This window comes from Mesocricetus auratus, unplaced genomic scaffold, assembly GCF_017639785.1.
Source record: "Mesocricetus auratus isolate SY011 unplaced genomic scaffold, BCM_Maur_2.0 Super-Scaffold_100676, whole genome shotgun sequence".
Lineage (NCBI taxonomy): Eukaryota > Metazoa > Chordata > Mammalia > Rodentia > Cricetidae > Mesocricetus > Mesocricetus auratus.
In genome coordinates this window covers 86,885,639-86,911,601 of record NW_024429266.1, presented here as the reverse complement: position 1 = coordinate 86,911,601, position 25,963 = coordinate 86,885,639, and the positions used below count along the sequence as shown (strand labels likewise).

Here is a 25,963-nt window from a genome sequence, read left to right as displayed (position 1 = left end):
TCTCCAGACCCTCCTATAACTACTGACCGTCTCTCCAGACCCTCCCATAACTACTACCATCTCTCCAGACCCTCCCATAACTACTGACCGTCTCTCCAGACCCTCCCATAACTACTGACCGTCTCTCCAGACCCTCCCATAACTACTACCGTCTCTCCAGACCCTCCCATAACTACTGACCGTCTCTCCAGACCCTCCCATAACTACTACCTTCTCTCCAGACCCTCCTATAACTACTACCGTCTCTCCAGACCCTCCCATAACTACTACCGTCTCTCCAGACCCTCCTATAACTACTGACTGTCTCTCCAGACCCTCCCATAACTACTACCGTCTCTCCAGACCCTCCTATAACTACTGACTGTCTCTCCAGACCCTCCTATAACTACTACCGTCTCTCCAGACCCTCCCATAACTACTGAGCGTCTCTCCAGACCCTCCCATAACTACTACCGTCTCTCCAGACCCTCCCATAACTACTACCGTCTCTCCAGACCCTCCCATAACTACTACCGTCTCTCCAGACCCTCCCGTAACTACTACCGTCTCTCCAGAGCCTCCCATAACTACTGACCGTCTCTCCAGACCCTCCCATAACTACTGACGGCCTTCCAGACCCTCCCATAACTACTACCGTCTCTCCAGACCCTCCCATAACTACTACCGTCTCTCCAGACCCTCCCATAACTACTACCGTCTCTCCAGACCCTCCCATAACTACTGAGCGTCTCTCCAGACCCTCCCATAACTACTACCGTCTCTCCAGACCCTCCCATAACTACTGAGCGTCTCTCCAGACCCTCCTATAACTACTACCGTCTCTCCAGACCCTCCCATAACTACTGACCGTCTCTCCAGACCCTCCCATAACTACTGACCGTCTTTCCAGACCCTCCCATAACTACTGACCGTCTCTCCAGACCCTCCCATAACTACTGACTGTCTCTCCAGACCCTCCCATAACTACTACCCGTCTCTCCAGACCCTCCCATAACTACTACCGTCTCTCCAGACCCTCCCATAACTACTGACCATCTCTCCAGACCCTCCCATAACTACTGACCGTCTCTCCAGACCCTCCCATAACTACTGACCGTCTCTCCAGACCCTCCTATAACTACTACCGTCTCTCCAGACCCTCCCATAACTACTACTGTCTCTCCAGACCCTCCCATAACTACTACCGTCTCTCCAGACCCTCCCATAACTACTGACGGCCTTCCAGACCCTCCCATAACTACTACCGTCTCTCCAGACCCTCCCATAACTACTGACCGTCTCTCCAGACCCTCCCATAACTACTGACCGTCTCTCCAGACCCTCCCATAACTACTACCGTCTCTCCAGACCCTCCCATAACTACTACCGTCTCTCCAGACCCTCCCATAACTACTGACCGTCTCTCCAGACCCTCCCATAACTACTGACCGTCTCTCCAGACCCTCCCATAACTACTGACCGTCTCTCCAGACCCTCCCATAACTACTACCGTCTCTCCAGACCCTCCCATAACTACTACCGTCTCTCCAGACCCTCCCATAACTACTACCGTCTCTCCAGACCCTCCCATAACATCTACCATCTCTCCAGACCCTCCCATAACTACTACCGTCTCTCCAGACCCTCCCATAACTACTACCGTCTCTCCAGACCCTCCCATAACTACTACCGTCTCTCCAGACCCTCCCATAACTACTGACCGTCTCTCCAGACCCTCCCATAACTACTGACCGTCTCTCCAGACCCTCCCATAACTACTGACCGTCTCTCCAGACCCTCCCATAACTACTGACTGTCTCTCCAGACCCTCCCATAACTACTACCCGTCTCTCCAGACCCTCCCATAACTACTACTGTCTCTCCAGACCCTCCTATAACTACTACCGTCTCTCCAGAGCCTCCCATAACTACTACTGTCTCTCCAGACCCTCCCATAACTACTGACCGTCTCTCCAGACCCTCCCATTCTGGTTTGATTTGCATTTCCAACATGATTAGTAATACCGATCTAGAAGCAGAACAGTTCTTTGTATCTTAATGCATCTTTCAGAGTCTGTGAATTCTTTTATCCAAAATGTGTTGTGTCTTTAGCAGTAGTCTTACCATCTAGTTCTAGGGGACAACCAAGGGCAGTGGCACTAGCCTTTGTTGTTTTGGGGGCTTCTGGGGAGATATTGCATGCCTGTCACTGTCTTCCCATGCAGGGTAACTGTGCTTGAATTCCCTTATAAATATTACTATATTTAAAATTAGCTTCCAAAATAATGGGTTTCCACATGTCTTTGGAATTGGTTAGGTCACCCGCTACCTTGTTTCCCCTGCTTCTCTCCAGCCTCTGCGGTGTGAATGTGCAGGGTGTCCTGTGTCTGAACGTGTCATGTCATGTGTTTGAAAGCTTGGTCTCCAGCTGATGTCACTGTTTGGGAAGGTCATAAAAATTTCCAGGGGTGGAGCTTTTGCAGAAGTGGTCACTGGGACCAGGTCTTGGAACTTGTTGCCCCGCCCCTTTCCTACTCTCTGCTCCCTGACTCTGTGACATGTACACAGTGTGAGCAGCCAGTTTCCCACTCCCGCCAGCTGTGCTCTGTACCATGCAACTGAGTACAGGAACAGGAACAAGTTGCCTCTGTCAGGGAGCATCCAGTCTCCACTCCCACCACCCCACCTTCTGTACTGTGCAGCTGAGTACTGGAGCAAGCTCTCTTCCTTTCATCAGGTGTTTGGTGGTAGCAATAAGAAAAGTAACTAATACAACCCCTATTTGATTCCGTGTTCAAATGACCAAACTATGGCAGGTGCACTTCTACAATCCTAGTACTCCAGAAGCTGAGGCAGGAGGATAGCAAAGTTCTAGCCCAACTTGGTCTATAGAAGATCCTGTCTTGTAAAATAGCAACAAAAATGGCAGCAGGGGTTATGGGTCAGTGGTTGAATGCTTGCCTAGCATGGGCAAGGCCCTGAGTTTTAAATAAAGAACAGTTAAAACTCAGTAAGAAAAAACCACCCCATTTAAAAGATACATAGTGAATCTGAATACATTTCTCCAAAGCAGGTATTAAAGTGACCAGTAGACACATGAAATAATGTTTAATAGCATTTTGTCAATGGGGAAATACAAATCAAAACCACCCACTACATTTTTAAGAAAAGGGCATGGACAGATATTGAGATAATCCAGATCTGAGCCGGGGCAGGGACAGTACTGATAACTGAGCAAAGTAGATGGATTGCTGGTTGGGGACACCAGGCAGGGCTATGACAGGGCTCCATTATTTGCTGACCATTGATTGATTATAAGTAGGTCAGCTATAGAACCAGTTTGGAGGTTATACTATGAGTCCATTTCAAGGGCATTGTAGAAGAATTGGCAGTTTGGGCTTCTAGAGGAGAGGTTGCAGTGGGTGGCCATTGGGACAGATGCAGTCTACTGCTGTGTTTATTTGGCTTTCGTGATGATTCCTCACTTTTCTTTAATTTGTTGCCAGTATTTCCAAATAGTGAGATTTCACATAAAAGTCAGGGTTTCTGGCTTCTCTTGAAGAAAACAAAAAACAACCCAAAAAAACAGAAGATCTGGCAATAGTGGCCTTATATTCCCTCGTGGCCACCAGTAACTGCCCTAGCTAGGCACAGTGCGCTCATGTCTTTGTTGTCACTATGCCTGGGCAGTTGAGTTTGTGACTATTACTGCAATGGCTTCAGGAAGTTGGTTTTAAAATCTTTCATAGTTATTTTCTTTTTAAAAAGTTTATTACACTCATGTGCACATGCATGTTTAAATGTACGGTTCATGTGTGACAGTGAGTTACAAGAAAACTTGTGTGAGTCAGTTTTTTCCTTCTACTGTATAGGTCCCAGGTGTGTAGCTCAGGTCATCAGACTTAGTGGCCAGTGCCTTTACCAGCTGAGCCCTCTTGTTGGCTCACATTCTTACTTTGATGACCTTTTGGCTAATATTACTAGTTGACATATATTATGCTGCTACCTACCCAGTTAGAATATAGATTCTGTCACAGCAGCTTTTGATTTCTGATTCTGAATGTTCTCCAGGGTTCTGGTATACTTCAGTGTATATTGACTTGACAAGATAACTAAGGAAGGCTGATGATGTTAGGATAGTCAAAGTTTTATATGATCCTGAAGCATCTTGACATGCTCTGCTTAGTGGAGATAGGCTCTGTTAGTATCGCAGAGAAGTAGTTTTCCTTTATTCTAAGGATTCACTGTTTTATTTTTCCCCTGTGAGTGTTCGCCTGCAAGCACCATATGTATGACTGGTTCCCAAGTAGGTCAAAAGAGGGAACTGGATCTCCTAAAACTGGAGTTGTATGTGGTCGTGAGCCACCATGTGGGTTCTGGTAACTGAACATGGGTCCTCTGGAAGAACAGCCAGTGCTCTTAACCGCTGAGTCATGTCTCCAACCTGAATTTTTTTTTCTTTCTTTTTGAGACTGTGTCATTGTATATCCCTGACTGGGGGCTGGAGAGATGGCTCAGCAGTTAAGAACACTGGTTGCTTTTCCAGGGGTCCTGGGTTCAATTCTGCTTTGGCCTCCCATATGCTGGATTATGGGCTTGTGCTGCCGTGACTGGGTGTCCTGTTTCATTTTTATTAATCAGTTACCATAAAATATCTTCATAGTTAGTATTACTTGAGTGGGTCACTGGCCTTGTAAGATTAGTAAACAAAATCTTGAGTATTAGCAAATGTCTTGGCTATTTTAATTGCATGGATTCTATAAAGTTAAATCTCACAAGTATTTTTCACAAGGAAGAGGAGAAGTTCAGGTTTCCCCGAGTGTTCATCATCAGGGTGCGGGGAAAGAGAAGTTTGCTTTGTTTTTTAGAAGTATACAAATATACGATGAAACAATTGATAATATTAGAAGGAGCTATGTGTATGCATATGGTAGGATTGTACAGCTGGTTCAGTTTAAGAGGAAGTCATTGAGTGATTTATCAGAAAGTTTTTTTCTCAGTTGCCTTATTTTATGAGCACAAACCTCCCTGCCAGTTAGGTAATGGTTTTTGAATATGTAGTTTAAAATTATTAATGTTGGTTTCATGCCATGAGTATTTCTTAGCTCTTATTTTATGTTCATTTCTACACTAGGTGAGAAATTCATCCACACTTCTCTTTAGTTCCTTGATCACAAGAATTTTTGGAGTTAAAAGGGGAAAGGATGAACTTTGCAAAACAAACAGGTAAGCTCGATCCAGCCTTACTTTATACAGCACTGTCCAGGCCAAAGTCAAGGCCAAATCCATAGATGCCTCTGTGATCTACAACTGTAAGAGCACTGCAGTGACTTTACCCACACCCTCAAGACCCTGGGCAGATCAGTTCCTCAGTAAGCAGGTCTGGAAAGCCGCAGAAACGGGGCTTGGTTGGAAGGGCAGAAATGCAGGCTGACCTCAGTGCAATGAGCAGAAACTTTTGTCTTTCCTTTTTATCTTCTTCAAATATTCCTGAAATGCCCCCAGTCCAGCACGTTACCTTGGCCTGTCCAGGTAGAAATGTAACCTGTCTTTGTATTCTGATCGATGCATGTCCCCAGCTCCCTTTTCATTGTACCTTCTATGTGGAACACCTAGAAGAAACAGTACTTTTGACTTCTTGGAATTTACTCTCTGAGATACTATCTCTTAACAAGGTGTCTCTGTTGAACCTAGGAAGCATTTTGAATGTGGATAATTTCAGTGCAATATACAAGTTGTTTGTGTTTCTAAAGAAGAGGAGCTCTAAGTAGGGGTTAGTTGTCCAGCCTGTGAGAGGACCTGAAGCTGGTCCAGCTGGATTGCAGATGCTAACACTAGATGGCACTGTTGTTGCACGCTCAGTTGCTCCTGAACATAGGTTAGGATCAGGTCTGATTGGTTGTCCTCTGAGGATCTAGATGTGAGTCCAGGCCGTTTCCCCTCCCACCTCAAAAGATTACTGTACTCCAAGTTTTTTTTTTCAGCTTAATTGCCTACACAATGTATTTTCTTGTGATGGAACTAAGTCTTAGGAATTAAAGTGTACTAGACACTATGACACTGTGGCACACTCCTGTAACACCAATGGCTGAGATTGGAGCATTGTGAATTTGAGACCATATGAGGAGTTTGAGGCTAGCCTATAAAATTCACCAGATATTTAAAAAGGAAGGTAAACTGGGTGTAAGTATGAATTTCCCAAAAATTTGATGGAAATACTAGACTGTTCTATCTTATTTTTTAATTGATCTGCGTGTATCTATGTGAGTGTATGTATATGTATGTGCAGTGCCTACAGAGACCAGAGAGGGCATCAGGTCCATTGCAGCTGGCATTACAGGTGTTTGTGAGTCACCTGATGTGAGTGCTTGGATCTGAACTCTGGTTCTCACAATTGAGCCACAAGTGCTTTAATTGCTGATCTATATCTCTAGTTCTTATTTTGTTTTAAAAACTGAGTTGTGTTTTAAAAATCAAACATTGCTTGTTTAGAGGGATGATTATAATTTTTACTTTTCTTTAAGTATTCTACCCATTTAGTAATATAAAATGACTGATGCTATTTCTCCTTGGTTTTGTGTACTTTGGCAAGAATTCCAGTGTCCTAAGGTCTCACTTAATTGAGTCTGCTTATAAACCATGATTAACAGTGATAGCAACTGAGCCTGAGAGTACAAGCCTGTAACCCTAGTACTTGGACTGTAAGTGTAGGAGCATCAGGAGTTGAAAGTCACCCTGGGCTACATAATTTAAGGTCAGCCTGAGTATATTAAGATTTTGTCTTGGAAAAGAAGAAAATAAATTGATTTCTCCTTATAGTTGTTATCAAGTGATTCTTGGGTGTTCCATATAAATTTTACTGTGTGTGGAAGAAAATGATATTTCATTTAGTTTGAAAGTGGGTGGAGAATAGGGCAGTAATACAGAAATCATTTTGCCAAAGTTACACTGATGAAAACACCTACTTCATTCTCTTGGCATGAGAAAGGCTAGAAAATTGCAACCTTCCTGGAAAGAAGGAAGTGGAGGGGTTTCAGAACGGTTTGAGTGCAATTGGAAAGTCAGGTGAAGGAAGTAGGAAAATGATTATTTATTTAGATTGATGACCGCTTTTCGTAAGAGCCTTTGTTTTGGTAAACTGAGGGTTTGTCTGTGCCGTCCTTATACAGGCTTCCTCTTGCTCTTAAATGGAAAGTCTGGCCTGGCTGGCTCAAAAGTGCCACCTGTCTCCTGCCTCTGTGCTGTATTCTTATTCTTAAAATATTAAGTCCCCAAGGGCAGGGACTTTTCCATCTATTTTATTTGCAGGGCCCTTTAAGAATGCTGGAAGTGATAACTTGTACATTGTCTCTCTTTTTTTTTTTTTTTTGGCCATTAAATAATTAACCTCACCTGACATCTCTCAGGGCGGTGACATTTGCTTTCACAGCCCTGCTCTTCTGCCCAGAGACCTGCAGGAGTGAATTGACAGGAAAAGAACATCTGCCTTTCCCATCAGCTCGGAAAACTGTGTCTCTTGGAGTAAACAGCTTGGCTTCTAGGTATTCTGTTGCCCCTGGAGACGACCTTAATAGACTCCTTTAGTCACTCTGCCTTTCAGTCTCTTCACCATCGTCCCCGAATACCAACACCTGGACACAAGTCCTCATGGGGTTTCTTCAGCACAGAACTAACTATTGGGCTGTCTTTTCTATGGTGACACTGGGAATCCTACACAAAGACGGGTTTGATTGTTTCTTCTGTTATTCTTGTCCCACAGTCCTGCTGTAATGTTAGATAGTGGTTTTTAAGAAAAGTTCAGGATTAGCATCTCGGCATCTTTGTGTATCTGGTGCCTCACATACTGTCTTGCGAGTAGCAGACTCACAGACACACTTGCTTAATAAATAAACCAATTTTTGATGCTAAACAAAGGAATAAGAAGACTGGCTTCTCCTGCTCTTATCCCAGATGGCTGCGATAGTTGACTGAAACAAGTTAGCTGACCTCTCTGAGTCTTGAGTTTCTCCCCTGCAAAATGAGGAGGGCCCCAAAATACTGAGCTTGAGCTTCCCCTAAGTTCCTAGAATTGTAACCTTGGTTAAGTGCTGTGTTCCTAGTCTATGGAACAATACCTACTACATAGTAGGGTTAAAAAAAAAAACACATATAAAGGAGTGATCATAGGGGCCATATCCCTCTGTGAATACATTAAATGTTCTTTTGCGCCAGTTGGCCTCGTTCTAGATGTGTTCTTTACATTATAAAGAACTAATAAGTTTTATTTATTTTAAACTATGAGACTGAAGGATGTCTTGCATTATTTTTGGTTTTAGACTATTACAAATAAAGCAATGAGGAACATTCATGCTTCTCTATATGATTTTTTATGACTACAGAGTTTCACTTCCCTGGAATGAGCTAGGAGTCTTTACATTGCAATTTTATTTTTATATTATGTGTTATGGGTGTTTTGTCTGTCTGCCCAGCATGCACATGCATTACCCATGGAGGCTGGAAGAGGGCATCGGGTCCTCTTGAATTGAACTTCTAGGTGGTTTGTTAGCTGCCAAGTGGGTACTGATGATCGAATCCAGGTCCTCTGGAAGAGCAGCCTTTCCCCTTAATCACTGAGCCTTCTCTCCAGTCCCGTACTTGTATGTTCTTGTCATCTAACAGCCATAATGAGACAGCCCCACCTGCTGTGGAGGGGTTTGCCTTGATAACTCCTCATTCCTTACAGCAGGAGCAAAATAGATATGACCTTTAGGTTTCCCTAATTTAATGCCCCTATGAATTAACCCTCAAGGAGGCAGGTTCCAGCTTTGTGACCAGGGTCACTACATAGCAGTTTGGAAAACCTTGTTTATGTCCATGTGACATCCATGTGCTCAGTATAGAGTAAGAGTCAGTCAGGGTAGCTTTGCACGTTGCTGTTTTAGTACAGCACTCATGGCCAGCACCTACTGTGAACTCAGTGTTAACAGCGAGAGGAGAGCTGATGGTCTGTCACCTGCCGGTAATCCGGGAGCTCACAGTCAGCTGGGCAGACAAGGCTCAATACCTGTGAATGAGGTGAATAGAAAACCCATACCGTAATTGCCTGAACAACATGATGCAGGTGGTGAATTCTCTAGTCATAAATGGAAGAACTGAGTGGAATATCTGAGGGGAAATCATTTCTTAAAAGGCGTGGTGGATGAGTAGATGGAAATACGAGAGATAAAGTCAATCTAAAAAGGAAGAGACTTGCTCTCCTGCTGCAAGTGCAGACTTTTTTCTGTCTCATTGAAGAGAAGTTTATGTCCAAGGAAAAAGTATAGGAAAATTTTGTACAATTCGAGAAGAAAATGTGCCTGCAAAAGCATTATTAAACCCAATTAAAATGACCTTCAGTGACTATGTTTGGAGATGTTGCAGTGACTTTACTTTCTAGACTATAAACGACAGAGCCATTTTAGTTATTTGTCTTATTATCTTGGTGTACAGGCGTGCCAGCGTCTTCCCCAGCCCAGCGCCCTGCTTACAGGAAGACTGAAGCAGTTTCCAGACAGAAAGGCTTTTCTCCTAGTTTTCATGTTTTCTAGGAAAATAGATTCCACAAATTTCTCTGGTTACCCACCCCGTTGTTGGGGGGAAAGAATAAGTAAAAATGTAGAGCTGTAGGGTACGTGGGCTTTTGTGTTTTTGAAAATGTAATTGTTAGAATTCGGAATGGCTTATGTGATTTGCTGCAAGTACTTATTTGGCCAAACTGAAAACCAGAATTTTCTTTGACTGTTGTGGCCAAGATTATATCATCATCTTATAGACCAAGAGAATTCCCAGTTTCTTCACTAGATGAGCATTTGTTGTGTTATTACTGTGGGCCAGGTAGTGGCCTGCAGACAGGGATCAGAGCATTCCATGTCTGAGCTAAAGATGGAGCTCAGTCGGTAGAGGGCCTGGGCAGCTTGCACAGAGCCACCACGTAAATTCCAGGTGGAGGTGTGTGCACATAAAGCCCCGGCACTTGAGAGTTAGAGGCAGGAAGGTTCTAACTCCCTGAATATTAGAAGCCAGCCTTAGTTACAGGATACCTTGTCTTAAACAATGGAGGAGAAGGGAGAGAGGTGTCACACATATCAGGTAAAGGCATGTGTCACATAAGCTTGGACACCTAAAGTCAATCTCTTGAACCCACAGTGAAGGCAGGAGAGTCTGACTACAGAGCTATCTGTCCCCTGCCTTCCCCATCACTCTTACACAGGCAAAATAGCCAATACTCCATGCCCTAAAGAGTAACGTATACAATGTCCATGATTGTCTCTGTTGAAGGGCTGCAGACATTCTGAGAAGAGGTGGCATTTCCTTAGTGCCTGTGACCCATTCCATGCTTGACACCCTAGGCCCTTTTGATGTATCCAATTTAGTGTTAACAGGAGCCTGATGTTAGGTCAGTAATGTCACCTTTCCCAATTTAGTCATTTGCCTGCTCTTACATACCTAGAATGTGTCAGGGCTAGAGCATGACTCATTCCAGCCGCATCCACTAGCACCAGACCTTCACTGAGAAAGTCACATTTTTGTAGCCTGGCTTTAAATTCTACATTGTCTGTGGAGACCCTTCCCCAGTGTCTGATTGTGAACGGGAAATCTCTCATCTCTGAAACGATAGCCTGCATTTTTAGGGAAATCGAAAGGAGGCCAAGAAAAATAGACTTTGAAGTGACTAATAGGAATCTTTCTATGAAAGGTGGAGTCATGTGCAGTTTTTTTCTTGACTCAGTGAGTGTTACTTATCCTCTCCAAGCCCCCTGCTGTTTTCCCGCCCATAGAAGTAAAGGAAAGAAGGATTCCAGTGCCTGGCTTCAGAACCAGAAAGTAGAAGTCTTGGTTTTCAGTCCAGATTACACCAATAAGGTGTCAGAGTTTCTATTCAGACATTTGCCGTTTCTACAGCTAACCCTATACAACTTTTGTATTTGATAACAATTCGGTGCTATGGGATGGGAATTTGGGAGCTGATAAAAATTCTTTCCAGTGGTGTGAGTTCTTCAGAGTCCATGCTTATGTTTTCTATTCGTTTCTTTAAAGTCAGACTAATTGTAACAATTATCATCGCTTGGTTTTATCCTATGGAGAACTTAAGACGGGATCAGTTCTAGTCACACTTTGCAGATATGAGAATTGAGGGCCAAAAGAGTGAAGTGGTTTGCTTAACATCCCAAGTAGCACTGGTAATAAACACATTTGGTGGTTATTTTTAGCTTACATTATCCTTGACTACAACATTCTTAAAATTGCAGATTATTCTCTTAGTAACAATAACTCGGATTTGAACCCAGTGATTCTCATGTAGAATATGAGTTTTAGTCTTCCAAGGAAACACTTTACTTGTCATAGGATTTTTAAACAGTGATTTAAAGTTAAGAGCCCCATGTTTTGATTTGGAGGCTTCATCCTTTCATTTCCCACAGACATTTGTAGACCATTCAGTTTCACTTTCTAGCCAGAGAAGATAAATGAGGATCTTAAGAGAATGAGAAATAAAGTCTGCATCTTGCATTGCCGTTGTTGAGTACTTTTTACAACCAGAGTTCACCCTTTGCCCGTGTTTCAAGTTTCGGATCACTAGGTTCGTGAATTTTAGACCAAATTTTTAACAACAACAACAAAAAATTCTTGAAAAGTAATATGTTCATGAACTTAAGTGGGAATTAGTCAATCTGTTCTTAAATATTGACTCTTGCATGGGCTAAGTAATCTTTGTTCTTGGCCTTCTTTAATAACTAAGGCATTGTTGTTTTTGTTCAAGCATGTTCTGTGGAATTTTGGCAATGCATGTATCCTCTCTCTGCATCCTAGAAAAGCATGAGTAATTATTTTTTCTTAGCTTTGGTATTTTTGTAGCTTAAGTTTTATATGAGCCATACTAATATAATGTAATACCAAGATTACATAATTTAAGACGTCAGCATTGCTTCCAGGGCTATGAGATAAAGTCTTCGTTTATCAGCAGTACCTGTTGTCTGTTCACTATCCGTAGAGAAATGCCACAGAGCTATTTTCCAAATAAGAAGATGAAGTCAAAGAGGTTAAGTACTGAGGGAACAGCCTCATTCGAATATGGATAGTATTTCTTTTTCACTCAAAACTTAGTCCTTGAAACTTCATTTTAGTACTGATTATTCAGTTTGAAATTCTAGGAATTGTTGGACACTTGTTGTTAGAATCAGTTGTTACATACTGAACTTTTAAAATATAATTAATAAAAATTTTCATTGAATCTTTATTATATACCTTGACACTCTAGTGCGTACAAAAGTAGTTCATGACATGGTCTTAGATTTCCAGGATTTTCTTGTTTAATGAAAGATAAGACCAACTTTGAATTTATTCAATAAATATGATTATCAGACTCTGTAATATTGATTGTCAGGGATAGGAACCAGAGGAGGATAAGGTCATTCTAAGTAGCAGCTCAGTTTTGTTCTTGACTTGCAAAAAGGGGTAGGGTTTGGATCTGTAGAGAAGAGAAGATTGCACGAGGTATTATGTGGTTATAATGGTATATTATATGGTACACATAAAGGATGGAGGTTGGAAACAACATGGTGTATGTCTTACGACTGATGACAAAACAGCCTAGGACAGAAAGGGCATTATGTATGTTTTCATCATTCATATCTAAAATAAGGATTAGTTGGCCACCTGTTCTAGATATCAAGGTTTGTTTGAATTTTATACAGCATTAGGAATTGCTCAGAAGTTCCTGTATTTGAGGGTTCCATGACAAAAATCTTCTTTTTTTTTTTTTTAATCATTGAGATGAGTGGACTCTTGGTCACTGGCTAGTGAACTAGAGAACACAGTGCAAGGCTCCTTAGATGGTTTGCTCATGAATTGCAAGTTCAGCCAGCTTGGTGTGGTCCTTGAAGCATTCGCTCTCTTGCCACTCCTGAATTAACCAGGGTCTGTACTAATGGGGAGCATACCTTATGTTTTAATGATCATTAGCTCCAAGAGTTTAAAAGGTACATAGTAAAATCTTTTTTCTTTTTCCTTTTTTTCTCATCCTTTTTTGCTAAATAAAAAATGATGCATTAAATAAAAGTTTATGATGGGACATCTTAGGACATTTAAGTGCTATAATTGTTTTGTGACTCTTCAAGAGTTGGATATGGTATATAGTACTGCCCTAGATTATTTAGTTGACAATGGGTTTCTTTCAGTGTTTCAAAGAACATCTACCATCTGTGTTGCAACAGACATGATTTGAGTGATATTATAAAGAAACTGATTAAGGAGGGTAAAAGGTATATTTCTGTTACTATGCACATCACCAGATATGAAAGTATGGATTTTTGAATGAAAATTACCTCCATAGGCTCATAAGGAGTGCCATTATTTGACATTATGGCCTTTTTTGAAGGAAGGGGGGGGGATTGGGAGGTGCTTTAGGGTTTCAGAAGCTCAAGCCAGGCCCAGTGTCACTGTCTCTTCCTGCTTCCTAGAACTCTCAGCTCCTTCTCCATCCAGCACCATGTCTATTTGCATGCTGCCATGCTTTCACTGTGATGACAATGAACTAAATCTCTGAACCTGTAAGCCAGCCCCAGATGTTTTCCTTTATAAGAGTTGCGGTGGTCATGGTGTCTCTTCACAGCAATAGAGCATGGAGTAATAGAGAGAGAGATACTTAGTTCAGATAATCTTGGCAGAAGGACTTAGTTTTAGATGTAGTTAAATGTGCTATAAATTATCCCAAATTGTGAAGTTAAATTTAATATAGTCTCCTAAGTATGGTTGATGGTCAGTAAATGTGAATCTGTGAACATTTCATGACTATAGACTTTAAAAACCTCCATAGACATTAAAGTGCTTCTTTGAAAGAAGTAGCTTAATATTTTGTAGTAGAATCTTCTGCTGTTTTATCAGGAGACCCATTGCACTTTTCCAAAGTCTTGATTTTTGGTATGGGGAACATAGTTGTAATAGCATGGTTGGTGAGCTCATCAGGAAGCTGAGGGCCCAGTCCATCAGACTGTGGGTTTGTATGGGCGTGAGAAGGAAGAGGGAGCAGGGCCATGGAAGAGTAGTGACCAGGTTTAAAGTGGATAGATATGCTTTGGGTCCTTCCTTGAAGTGCACGACCGCTCTAGAAGGGTGACTTTGCAAACAAAGTTGAGTTCCATTAATAGTTATGATGAGGTTAGGGAATGAATGTTTATTAAGCAGTTAAAGATGTCTGATGCTACATTCTTCTAGACCAGTGGTTCTCAACCTTGCCAACACTGCCACCCATTAATACAGCTCCTCATGTTGTGGCGATCCGCCCCAACCATAAAATTATTTTTGTTGCTGCTTCATAACTGTAATTTTGCTCTGCTATGAAGTATAATGTAAGTATCTGATATTTCCTGTGTTCTTCGGTGACCTCTGTGAAAGGATCTTCAGACCCCCAAAGGGATAATGACCCATGGTTGAGAACTGCTGTTCTAGTCCATCTCAAAAGCTTCAAAAATGTTTTTATAAAAAATAGTGACTTTAATGTTGGAAGATAATATATTCAGTATTTCATTTTAGCATAATAGGAAGGTTTATTTCCCTTTATATTTTTCCACATATAATTATAAAAAGATATGAAATGACACTACTGTTCTTGTAGTTATAATGGTTTTATATACATCATTTTTGTTATTAGTTTGTATTTAAAAACACTGTCACCTAGTCTTAGTCCATTTGGTGTTGTTATATCAGACTACCTAATGCTAGGTAATATATAAAGTTTGGCTCATGATTCTGGTAGCTAGAAGTGGTCAAAATAATATGGTCCTGGCATCCTAGAGCTATCCCTCTGGCTATATTTACAACAAAGCAGAGGAACAGAAAGGAAAACAACTACATAGAGTAGGAGCAAGTAAATGGCTGGCCTTTTTTCTGTTGAGATGCCATCCTTCCTTCAAGATAGCAACGTCTGTTTGTGATTGTGGAATCTTCCTGCATCTAATTTCCTTTCAGACTGGTTCCAAACTTCCAGAATATGTGCCTTTAAGAGACAAACTACATGTATCCTAAATTTAACCTCCAGAAACAAAGTGTACATCTTTTCAAATGAACTTTTCAAATTTGGGGGAACATTAAAATAGAGATTCCTACTTCAATGCAGTCACTTTCTAAGACTGAACATGCTGTTCTGCAAAATGAAATGTCTCTAACCTCATAACTGTGGTGGTTGAATGAGAAAGGCCCTCTTAGGTTCGCTTATGCAAAGAATGCTTTGTCCCCAGTTGATGCAGCTGTTTGGGAAGGATAAGGAGGTGTGGCCCTGTTGGAGGAGGTGTGCCACTGGAAAGGCCCAGGCCTCTCAGTTCTGTCTCTCTGCCTTGAGCTTGTGAATGAGGATGTAACCTCCCAGCTCCTGTTCCAGTGCCACATCTGCCTGCTTCCTTCAGTGATGGTCATGGACTCACCCTCTGTAAATCTCCAATAAACTGCTTCTTTTATAAGTTCCCTTGATTGTGGCATCTTAGCATAACAAGAGAAAAGTAAGGGAGATAGTAGCTGATCTGTTAAAGTTAATTGCAAACTCTGATTCACTTTGGAGTTTGACGTAGATGTTACAATATGGCTTCTCTTATTGAAAGGTAAAATTGTCTGAAGTCAAATACTCTAAGTTTATTGGAATTGGTACATGATTTATTTTTATTTCTCAGTCCCAAATCCCCGTTCTGTTTAAATTGAATGTGGTGCTTTAATCTGACTCTTTTGGCCTCTGAGCTCCAATTAGGCCATTTGTTCTGAATAATCTCCCTTTCTCTGTCAGCCAAGTTTTTCTTTTTCTCTCTTCTAAATGCTGAACTGTTTTGTTCTGTACAAACTGCTTCTATAGAAATGGAGCATGAAGCTGTCTGGGTCAGGACAAAACAGCTGGGCTTAACAGAAGACAGGATCAGATTAGCTTCATTGGATGGGTCTGATCGAGTTGCTAAATCTTGGAGGGCTAGAATTTTCCACTCTGTGAGCTCAATTCTGTGACATCTTCATCTTACTTTTAGGATGTCGTCATTGATTTATTTCTGTGACTGTTGAGGCTCTGAATAAATGCAGATGCACAGAGCTGTAAGTTCTGCCCCTTTATTCAGTTGAGTCCCTTTACCAACTCCCATCACAGTTCAGACCTCCTGTGCTTGTGGGTACTATTTCCCTGGAATTGGTGTCCAATGATCCAATATTTTTTCCTTCATCATTCATTCAAGGCTCTGAGCATGTAAGGGGGTTCAGACACTTGTGAAATACGATCTGAATCTGAGGAAAAGTACAGCATAGTATGACCCAACCTGGACTGATTCCTAAGGCTAACTGTAAACAGGAGGGAAGCTGTAGGTACTCTGGACTTTGCTCTCGCTCATAGGATCAGTTTGCATGCTCTATGCCTCCTGCTCCTCACTTTAACCCCTGTACAAATGCACCTCTAGCAGAGCACTTACTTAGCCTTTAAGCTTGCATCCTTTAAAGCCTGTCCTTGCTGCATCTCTTCCTCGTGTGTGTGTTATTCTCTATCACTTCCTTACCCTCCAGCACAAGGAGTAAGTATAGAGTAGTATTGGTACTACCTCCTAGGCTTAGCATTTGGAAGTGAAGTGAAAACAAAGAAACAGTGTCACTGTCTGTACAGGTAGGAAGTGCACTGTTTCCACCAAAACAAAAACCCAGTGTAGGCCATCGCCTTTGTTTCCTTTATGCTGTAATTAGGCTTTCCATTAAGTGTCAGTACTTCAGAGAAGTAAAAGGGGTTTTGAATGGCGCTTTTCCATTTTGTTTATTTACCAGTAGGTTGGTGTCTCTCAGTGCTTTTTTTCTGTTGTGATTAAATGAACAATTTTATTTTAGTCACAGTTCAAGGTACAGTCCATCCTGGCAGGAACATCAGGGCAGCAGGCGTCTGATGCTTCTGGTGGGGTTGTCTCCCCAATCAGGAAACAGAAAGCACAAAGCTGTGATGTTGCTCAGTCTTTCTTCTTAATTTACACCATTCAGAATGCCACAGGGAGCAGCCTGGCACACAGTTAAGATGGGTCTTTCCCTGTCAATCAGCATAGTCAAGATATCCCCCCTTAGGCATGTCCCAGGCTTGGCCTGGGTCCTCAGTGATTCTGGATCCTGTCAGCTTGGCATTTAACACTAACCATCACTGTTGGGCTTTACTTTTTATCCTTATAAAAATACAATGGTTCAATGATGAAATAACTCATTTCTGTAGGGTGCCTGAGATGCCACCATTTATAACATGAATGTCCTTGAGAAATGTTTCTCACCTGTTATGTGAGAAAACCATCACCTTTCCAAAGATGGGTGGACCATTTTTAAATACTTTTTTAATTTCCTGTTTTCATCTCTGGCTGCCTTCTGAACTGGCTTTGCACACTGCCAAACCAGTTGTCCTGCTGGGAATTCAAATTCTGTGGAATCCATTGCCTTTTCTGTGGTCTCCTTTCTCTGAAAACTCCTTTTTGCCCCTACTTGCCCATTAAATTGAAATGTATTGTTTTTCAGAGCTCTGTGTGTGTATGTAATGATGTTCATTATAATTGTTTAAAAGTCACTGTAGCACTATGTCTTAATTTAGAGTAACTCTGTGCACATGGTCTGTCCCATCAGTGAGTATGTGTGAAGAAGCATCAGCTGTGTGGTGAACTTAGTGCTGGGCCTAAGAAAAACACCACAGCAGTCTATTCTTGGGTAACATAAAATGTGCGCACACTGAAACAAACCCAAACAAAACCCTAGGCAAAGTGATTAAGGAGAGATAAGTGTTAATATGAAGTAAAGATAATTTTAAGAGAGAGGAGATAGTTGGTAATTGGGAATCAAGTTATATTCTTGTTTTAGGATAATCCAAGAGGCAAGTACCTAATGACTCTTAAATACTCTTTCTATGATCCACATGCTGTAACCAGTGTTAAGAAGTACTTGGTGCTCAGTCAGCTTTTAATAGATTTTGCTACTTTTTAGAGGGGCAGAGTGAGTTTTTTAAGGGGAAGTGTGGGGAGTTTGGTGGCTGTGGATCCAATCCAGAGCATGGTGCCTGCAAGGCAAGCATTTCACAACTGAACTGCGTCCCTGGCCTTTGGACGTGTTCTTTGTAATCAGAGACAATCTATAGTTGTCAGTTCTGCATTCTCTCTTGGGGAATAATAAATAATGTTAACAATATTCTCTGTTCCCTACAAGTCTGGAGGAGTTGGTTTCTCTCTTTCCATTGTGAATTCTGAGGATGGTATTCCGGCTGTCGGGCATACATGGCAAAGAGCTTTTAACCCGAGCCATCTTGCCAGTTCTAAGCATTTTCATAAGTGCTGAAGTAAATTCTTTATAATGGATGTTATAGTTTCTTGACAGTCCTATCACTGTTTTTGTTGTTGTTGTGTGTGTGGTTGTTGTTTGTGTGTGTGCTGTTGTTATTTGTGTGTGTGTGTGTGTGTGTGTGTGTGTGTGTGTGTGTGTGTGTGTGTGTGTGTGTGTGTGTGTGTGTGTGGTTTTTGTGAAGAGGGCTCCTGTAGCCCAGACTGGCTGTAAACTTGCTGTGTAGCCAAGGATGACCTTGAGTTCTTCATGCTCGTGGCTTCCCCTCCTGAGTGCAGGCTTGCACCACACCTCACCTTGCAAATAATTCTATAAGTCTTTCTTTCTTCCTAGTTTTAAGAATACTATTTCAACATAGTACATATACATAAACTGTTTAACACATATGAGGCCTTTCTTTTGCTCACATCACCTGTATGTAATTTCTAGGACCCTGCATACTACTTTTCTTTGGATTCTGTTTGTGATTGTCAGATATTGTAAAGAAATGGATCTTTAAAAAATAGCTTTCCATATGATCTTCCTACAGAAATTGTCATTTCTTTAGTCCTGTTTTGTTAACCCTTTAAGATTTATGTCTCTCTAATTGCTCCCTGCTCCACCTTTTTAAAAGGCTGTTTTCATTTTGTTTAAGCCAGCTGCCTATCATTCATTGAGCATTTACAGCCCATCTGATTTTTCCACATCATGAAAAATGGTATAAGGACTCTTCTCATGCAAGTTTTTAAATTTTGCCCATTTTTTGGATTATTCCTTTGGAATAAATGGCCATAAGTGAGAATACTTAGTTAAAGAATATAAACATCTCATGAAACTGATAGCCAAACCTCTTTTAAATGAGATTGTATCAATTTACAAATTTGACCAGTATGTGTAATCTTCCCAGTAGTGGCTGTAATTATTTTCTTGAAATGCATGTGTAAGGGAATGTGCGGGGGGGGGGGGGAATGACCATGTTGTTTCAATTTCCATTGCTTTTATTAGTAGGGAGTTGAACATTTGCCCACATTATTTGTTGGTTAATTGTATTTTCTTCAGCTTTGCTTTCAGGACCCTCTATAATTTTCACCTGACCTTTTCACCTTATCTCCTATTATCCAAACCCACAAATATTTATTAAACTCCTGGGCTGCGTCTCCCACCCAACAAATACATAAACTCTCATCAAGCCAAGCTCTCATTGTTCCTTTGAGAGCCCCCACTCCCAGCTTTGGTGGGTTTTTCTTTCTCCTACCCCTAAAATGCCTGACCCTTGTTTTCTTCTTAAGCAAAGCTTTCTTTTCTGCCCTTCAAATTCAACTCTAATCTTTTTCGTCGCTGGGAAGTTAGTGACAGTGGCATGCCTGCCTCTGGTCCCATGCTCCTTGTACCCCACAGCTTGGTCGGAATCTGCCTGTTGTCCCTGGCAGAAGAGAAGCATGTTGAGCTAGGCACATCTAGATTTACCTTCGTGGGCCTGTTTAGCACACTAAGTCTGGTTTCCTCATCCTAGCAGTCTCAGGGCGTGGGATCACCATACCCGACTCCGTAGTGTTTGTGAGAACATAACCGTTGGCACGTGTGCAGGGCCCTCTGCTGATGCTTGGTGTTGGGAACTCTCATTTTAGCACACATGTGCGGCTTTTACTGATGCTGTTTTCTCTCTAAGACCTGCACTGGTTCAAGCCTGTTGGGGTCCCAGGACTGTAAGCTGGGAAGTGGATGTAGGGTTCCACCCTTAACTGAGGAACTATTTGCAATTGATGCCTACTAGCAAAGGGAAAAATCAGTTTTCTTCAACAGAGTTCCATTGGGTGGGTATACCAGGCACACTCCAGGGCAGACGCCATGCTCGGAGCTATTGGCCAATGCAAATGAGTTCCATAGTTTTGTTTGATTGCTTGTTTGTTTGTTTTATTTATTCGGTGGGGCGTTTTGTTTTGGCATTTTTTGTGTTTTTGTTTGTTTGTTTGATTTGTCTTTGCAGTAGGGGTGGTGGTAAAAGAGAAAGATCGTGCTTATGTTTTAAATAAATTGAACAAATAAACCCACTATCTCAGTATTTGTTCTCCTTTGCTTTAGTTCTCTCCTTCTTTGTTGTTGACATTTTAAGCTAGGTTATCATGTGTCGGGGTTGGCCTGGAACTGGCTGAGGCCAAGGAAGACCTTAAAGTCCTGATCTCCCTGCTTCCACCTGTGGAGTTCGTAGATTACAGACCTGTGTGCCAGCACCCTAGTTTATACAGCACTAGGGATCAAACATAGAGCCCCCAGAATGCTTTGCCAGCACCCTATCCACTGAGCCACAGCATCCACAGTGGGATTCCTCCCTTTATACCTTCGACATGGCGTATCATCTCCTGTGACTTAATTTTGTTTTCTCAAAGAAATACCAAGGAGAGGAATGCATTGTGGGTCTCGGGTGTCCTGGTATGCTACGTCGATGCTGCCTGAGTAGTGCTGGGTGGCGTTAGTAGCACTGGATGGAAGGTGCTGCTTTGGGCTGAGGACCTAATCTTCATTCTTTCAGAAGACTGTTACTGTAATCTACCAGGAGAACTTTCTCCCAGGGCCTTTAATAATGGTGAGTTTTATTGCTTGTTCATCCAAGTGGAGTACGTTATTCAGTAGAAAGTCCTTAAAAGATCACTTTCGCATACAGGACTGTATTCATTAATAATTTGACAGAAACTTATGCTTACTGATACCCTAAGAAGCTGTAAACCAAGCCAGACTCTTGTGCCTTAAACTGTCATGTGATTTGGAATAACAGCACTGTCTTATTCACACCTGGGATGTCCAACCCTTCTCCAAAAACTGAGATGGTGACTCATGTTTAGTCACTGTGTTTCAGGCTGTTTTCATTTATTTAAAATGTAAACAATGAAAAATACCCTGGATAAAGATCGCCACTTCTTTTAACTAGCTGCAGATGCTGTGATCAGTATTTCTACCAAAGACTCGGGCACCTTCTCTGCGTACTTGAGCCTCACAGTGAAGCCCAAGCCTTTCCAAACATAACATCAGTCCTGGCCGTCGACCTTAGCTCAGCGCCCTCCTCATTTCTTCCAGTCTGTTTGATGTGGAGGCTCACTGGTCTATCTGCTGAGCTGCTCATAGTCTGTAGGGCTGGGAGCACTGGCTGCATGATAGAAAATTCCACTGGTGACCAATGAATATAGTCTCTGCAGTGTGGGGAGTTGAATTCCTGATGCTGGTCATTGTTTTGAAATTTTTTAACGATTCTCAAACTTTTATTAGTACTCAATATTTTTTAATTTTCTAATTTATTTATACTGAAAACTGTAAAACAGATGTGGTATAATTAGATCAGTTTACTGGAAAATTCTTCAACATTCGGCAGAAATAGCTATGCAAATATGAAAACTTTTCTAATTATTTGAAAATAAAAAACAAAATGAAAATATTCAGGACCAACTATGGGACTTCCTGTATCAGAGGCAAATATCATCTCATTATATTGTTCCTGCTTGAAATAACTTTAGTATCCCCAGCTTTATAAAAAGCCTGCAGTTTCTTTGCCTTATTGCGTGTTCCCAGGCATTCCCAGCAGGATGCTCATCGTCCCTTTCCAGATGACATACTTGGGAGTTTCCATGATTAATTGGCTACATGTTTCGTATCTGGTGTGAAGCAGAGCTGGTGTTCAGCCTCAGAAGCGAGTCCTAACCTAGTTATTTTTCCATTATGGCAAAGCTTTTTTGTTGACTACTACACTCTAAGAGCAGCAGAGTTTTGCCAGTGGTTGAATCATGTACTCTTTGCTGAGAGGTAAAGTAAAATCACTCATGTTCACTCTGCTGGAGATAAGAGTGTCAGATCATCTTAGAGGAATAATGAAACTCGTCCATTCCTCCTGCTTCAGCAGCCTCATGTATCAAATGTGGAAATTAGCTCCTAGGGTTGTTGTATGTTTGTGTGAACACTGTCCACACAATACTGAAAGAGTGCCTGGCACAGAACATTTAGCCTTTGCTAGATTCATTTATTTAGTGGACTTTGTTGGTGCTGAGTACTGGAAGAAAAATAAGTTTACGTTTTCAGCTTCAAGAATCTTAGTGTCTGGGGCTGGAGAGGCAGCTGATTGGTGGAGAGGGCTTGCTCTTCTTGTAGAGGGCTTGGGTTTGGCTCCCTCCAGGCAGTCCAGTTCGGGTCTCTGCAGGCACCATTTTGGTAGAGGTATGCTTGCATACATTCAGGCACTCTCACATACAGAAATAAAAACAAAGACAACTTAGAAAAAATACAAAGACTCTCACAGTCAAATAGAGCCTGTGCACTCCAAACTGCTTCAGGGCCCTTATAGGAGGGCTTTGGAAACAGTGGAAATGTCCTGTTAGGGAAGGCTTTCTGTAAAAAGCAGGGTCTGAATTTGAGAACAGACTACAAGTTAGGCAAGTAGAGAAAAACTGAGGGTCGAGCAGGCTTTTATCTTGGACAGTGTCTGAGTGTAATGGTGTCATTTGTGGAGACGAGTATTGAGGAGGCGAAGTGGATTAGTGGGAGAGTCTGCCTGCCACCAGCCTGCCTCCTTTCTCCTTCACTGTTTCCCTCCCCACTCCTCCACCCCACCCTGAGGCTTTGTGTGTCTCAGGTTACCCCACTGAACTTCCTGTCTTCCCTCCTCCACCACTGAAGTGCTGGGACCACAGGTGTGAGCTGCCACGCCTTGTTTGCTTGGTGCTGGTAACTGAATCAGGACTTTGTGCATGCCAGGCAGGCAGTGGACCAACTGATCTACATCCTAGCCTTCAAAGTTCACTCCTGACCCGAACTCTGAGATGTTGGAGGGGGAGCCGCTGGAGCATATCCACTTTGCAGTTACATACACAGGGTCTGGAGCCTAGGAGTAAGGTCTGGTCTAGACAAAGGAGTGCTCCATGTGTAGATGGCATTTTATGCCCCAGTGATCAGGATCACCAATGGACTGAGAATAGCATCCAGAGGCATCAGTCGTTAAATGATGTGTATAGTAAAATCTCCCAACAGAGATAGACTGTTTCAGTGATCAGATTTGGAGGCATGTGTGCCTGTGTGTTTCAAAATCAGAGAATATTTTGTTTTTCTGGAAGGTGCTGGAGTCCACCCATGGAGGACATGTGCTCTTGGGCTGCTCCTCCAAGGACTCTGGGAACCTTCCCAGCCCTCAGCTCTCTTTGAGGGGTCTGCCAACTCTGCCCAACACCTGAGTGTTGAGTCCTTAAATGTAATTGGAGAAATAATGAATGTATCCTCCGGATTACACAAGTTTAATGGATTGTAATTTTCCTGACAAACTGTTATTAAGAAATTGTTTGGGAGACTTGCTCTCAAAGAAGGATTAACCAACTTAAGTTTTTCACTTGGAAAAGTAATTCTTGAATCAGAAAGTAAGGTTGGAGGAATCATTTCCACTGCTTTATGCAGTTCAGAGAAAGTATGTAAAACTGGCAGATGAAAATTCCCTCCATGATAGGAGAAGCACGGAAACAGAGAAAATTATAATATGTTAAGGAAAGGATTCTCTTTATCCACTATACCTGCTTTTATCTTCAGTTCTGGAAGGCTCTGCCAGCAGGGTTTTTTTCACCCCTATTCTTGTCCTGCCAAGAGTTGCATATTTTTGGCAAAATGTTCATTACTGGCTAGGAGTGCACAAGAAAGCCTTTGCCAGAGAATTAAGCAAGCAGAAGTCTGTCAAAACAAATATTCTAGTTTGAAAATATAGTCCTGCAGGGGAGGGAGGGAAGAGAGGGTGGGGGTAGTAGAGGAGCCAGGGCATGCTCTGAGACTGAGTCTTTATTTCCTAAGAATTCTATATTCTGAAAGGTTCTGTCTGTCAGTGCTGGGGGACACAGGACTGTGGTACATGAGGTCTACTGGTGCTAGGGACGCAGGGCTGTGGTACATGGTCTACTGATGATCAGGGGTGGGTTCTCAGGGATGAGGGGTTTGTTCTTGGGTTTTGTGTGCTGCTCATATGACAGCCTTTTCTCAGAGTGAAACATTTGATAACAAATAGCCTTTTAAATTAAATTTAAGAGATATTTAACAGAACTTATGTTTACATGGAAAAAACTTTGAGGCCTAAGGATATTAAATACACATAAACAAATCCTCCCAGAAACACAGTCTGTTTCATAAGCAGTTATTTGGCTAGGAAATGCCAACTTTATATGACTTCAACCTTAAAAGTCCTCATTATTGATTCTAAAAAGCAAAACTTGTTTTTTCTTCCACTTGTTTCTTTGTTATATAAAAATTATTTTATAAATGAAGGCGAGTATAGACTGGCTAAATGCAAGTGTTTTTAGATTCCCTCAATATATAGATACTCAGGGCTACCACGAAAAAGTCACACTTCAAGCTGGAGGAACATGTTTGTTTGTTAGCTGACGCTTGTGTTGGCCGACTAGGATGGGTATGGGTGTTAACTGTATTAAGCTGAGAGAGGGAGAGGGGGAGAGAGAGAGAGAGAGAGAGAGAGAGAGAGAGAGAGGGAGGGAGGGAGGGAGGGAGGGAGGGAGGGAGGGAGGGAGGGAGGGAGGGAGGGAGGGAGGGAGGGAGGGAGAGAGAGGAGAGAGAGAGAGAGAGAGAGAGAGAGAGAGAGAGAGAGAGAGAGAGAGAGAGAGATATTGCATGCAAAACTGGATTTTAGTTCCTGAGGATTTTGTGACTGGACATCTACATGCTGCTGCTGCTATTTTCTCAGAATTTAAAAAAATAAAACATGCTGCCATGTCATGTTTCAGTATGGTCACATGTGATAAAGTAGATCAAGAATAAAGTTTAAAACCTCAATATACTATTCAGATGTTATGTAGACCTGCTGCCTAAGTAATTCAAGGAGTATATGCCTGTGTCCCAAGCCCTTTGACTCTCTGATCCACTTCAGTTACTGGAAGAGAGGTTAATTAATGTAAAATTTCTTTAGTTTTAGTAATTCAAAAGCATAAAAATCTTTTGAGGGCTTCAAAAGATCATGGTGCACCATTGGAATTTGCTTTTAGTAAATGTAACATTTGTTTTCTAAAGAATTATAACAACACACTTAAATTCCAGAACAGTAAGCAAAATAGCTTAAGTTCACTGACTTGAAAAAACATTCTTTTATACTGCACGGTTCTAAAATAAATACTTAAAAGAAACAGAGAGCAAGCCATTCTATCTTGGATTTCATTTTCCTTCAGATAGAACAGCTAGAACAAACATTCTTGCTAGTTAACATTGCCTGTGTTTTTATGAAGTTAATAACTGACCTGTCAATCACGCCCTATATAAATACGGTAGTTGAATGCTTTCTGCTTTAGAAGCACTTTTATTTACAAGAGCTGCCAGCCAAGATTTCCAAAGCACTCCACGGGCTGTTTGCTTTGATCTGTTTTGAGGGCTGGTCCCTTTATACCTGTTGGTCTGCTCTTTATGACACCTCTGTGTGATCGGGCATTGGGAGAGCAGATGTGCAGAATAAACACGTCTGAAGGAAACCAGGGCTCAAGGGAAATCGCGTAATTATGCACCAACAAACTCTAGAGAAGAGAATATTTTCCTAGATCAACTAAGTTGCTGTTATGACAAGAGAACAGATGTCACGGTATTCACCCCAGAGAAGCCGGAGCTTTCTTTAGCCCTCGGCTCTGATGGAGTGGTGTGTGAGTCCCACCCCACTGCTCTGAAA

At 41.9% G+C, this 25,963-nt stretch overlaps 1 protein-coding gene across 2 annotated transcripts in view; it reads left to right on the top strand.

Annotated features, from left to right (window-relative positions):
- Thada (THADA armadillo repeat containing) overlaps window positions 1–25,963 on the top strand; it is a 285,813-nt gene that overhangs the window by 73,946 nt on the left and 185,904 nt on the right. For both annotated transcript variants that reach the window (XM_040738715.1, XM_040738714.1), the window contains exon 26: window positions 5,114–5,205. In XM_040738715.1, the coding sequence (XP_040594649.1) occupies window positions 5,114–5,205 (92 nt within the window). The remainder of the gene's footprint in view (window positions 1–5,113; window positions 5,206–25,963) is intronic.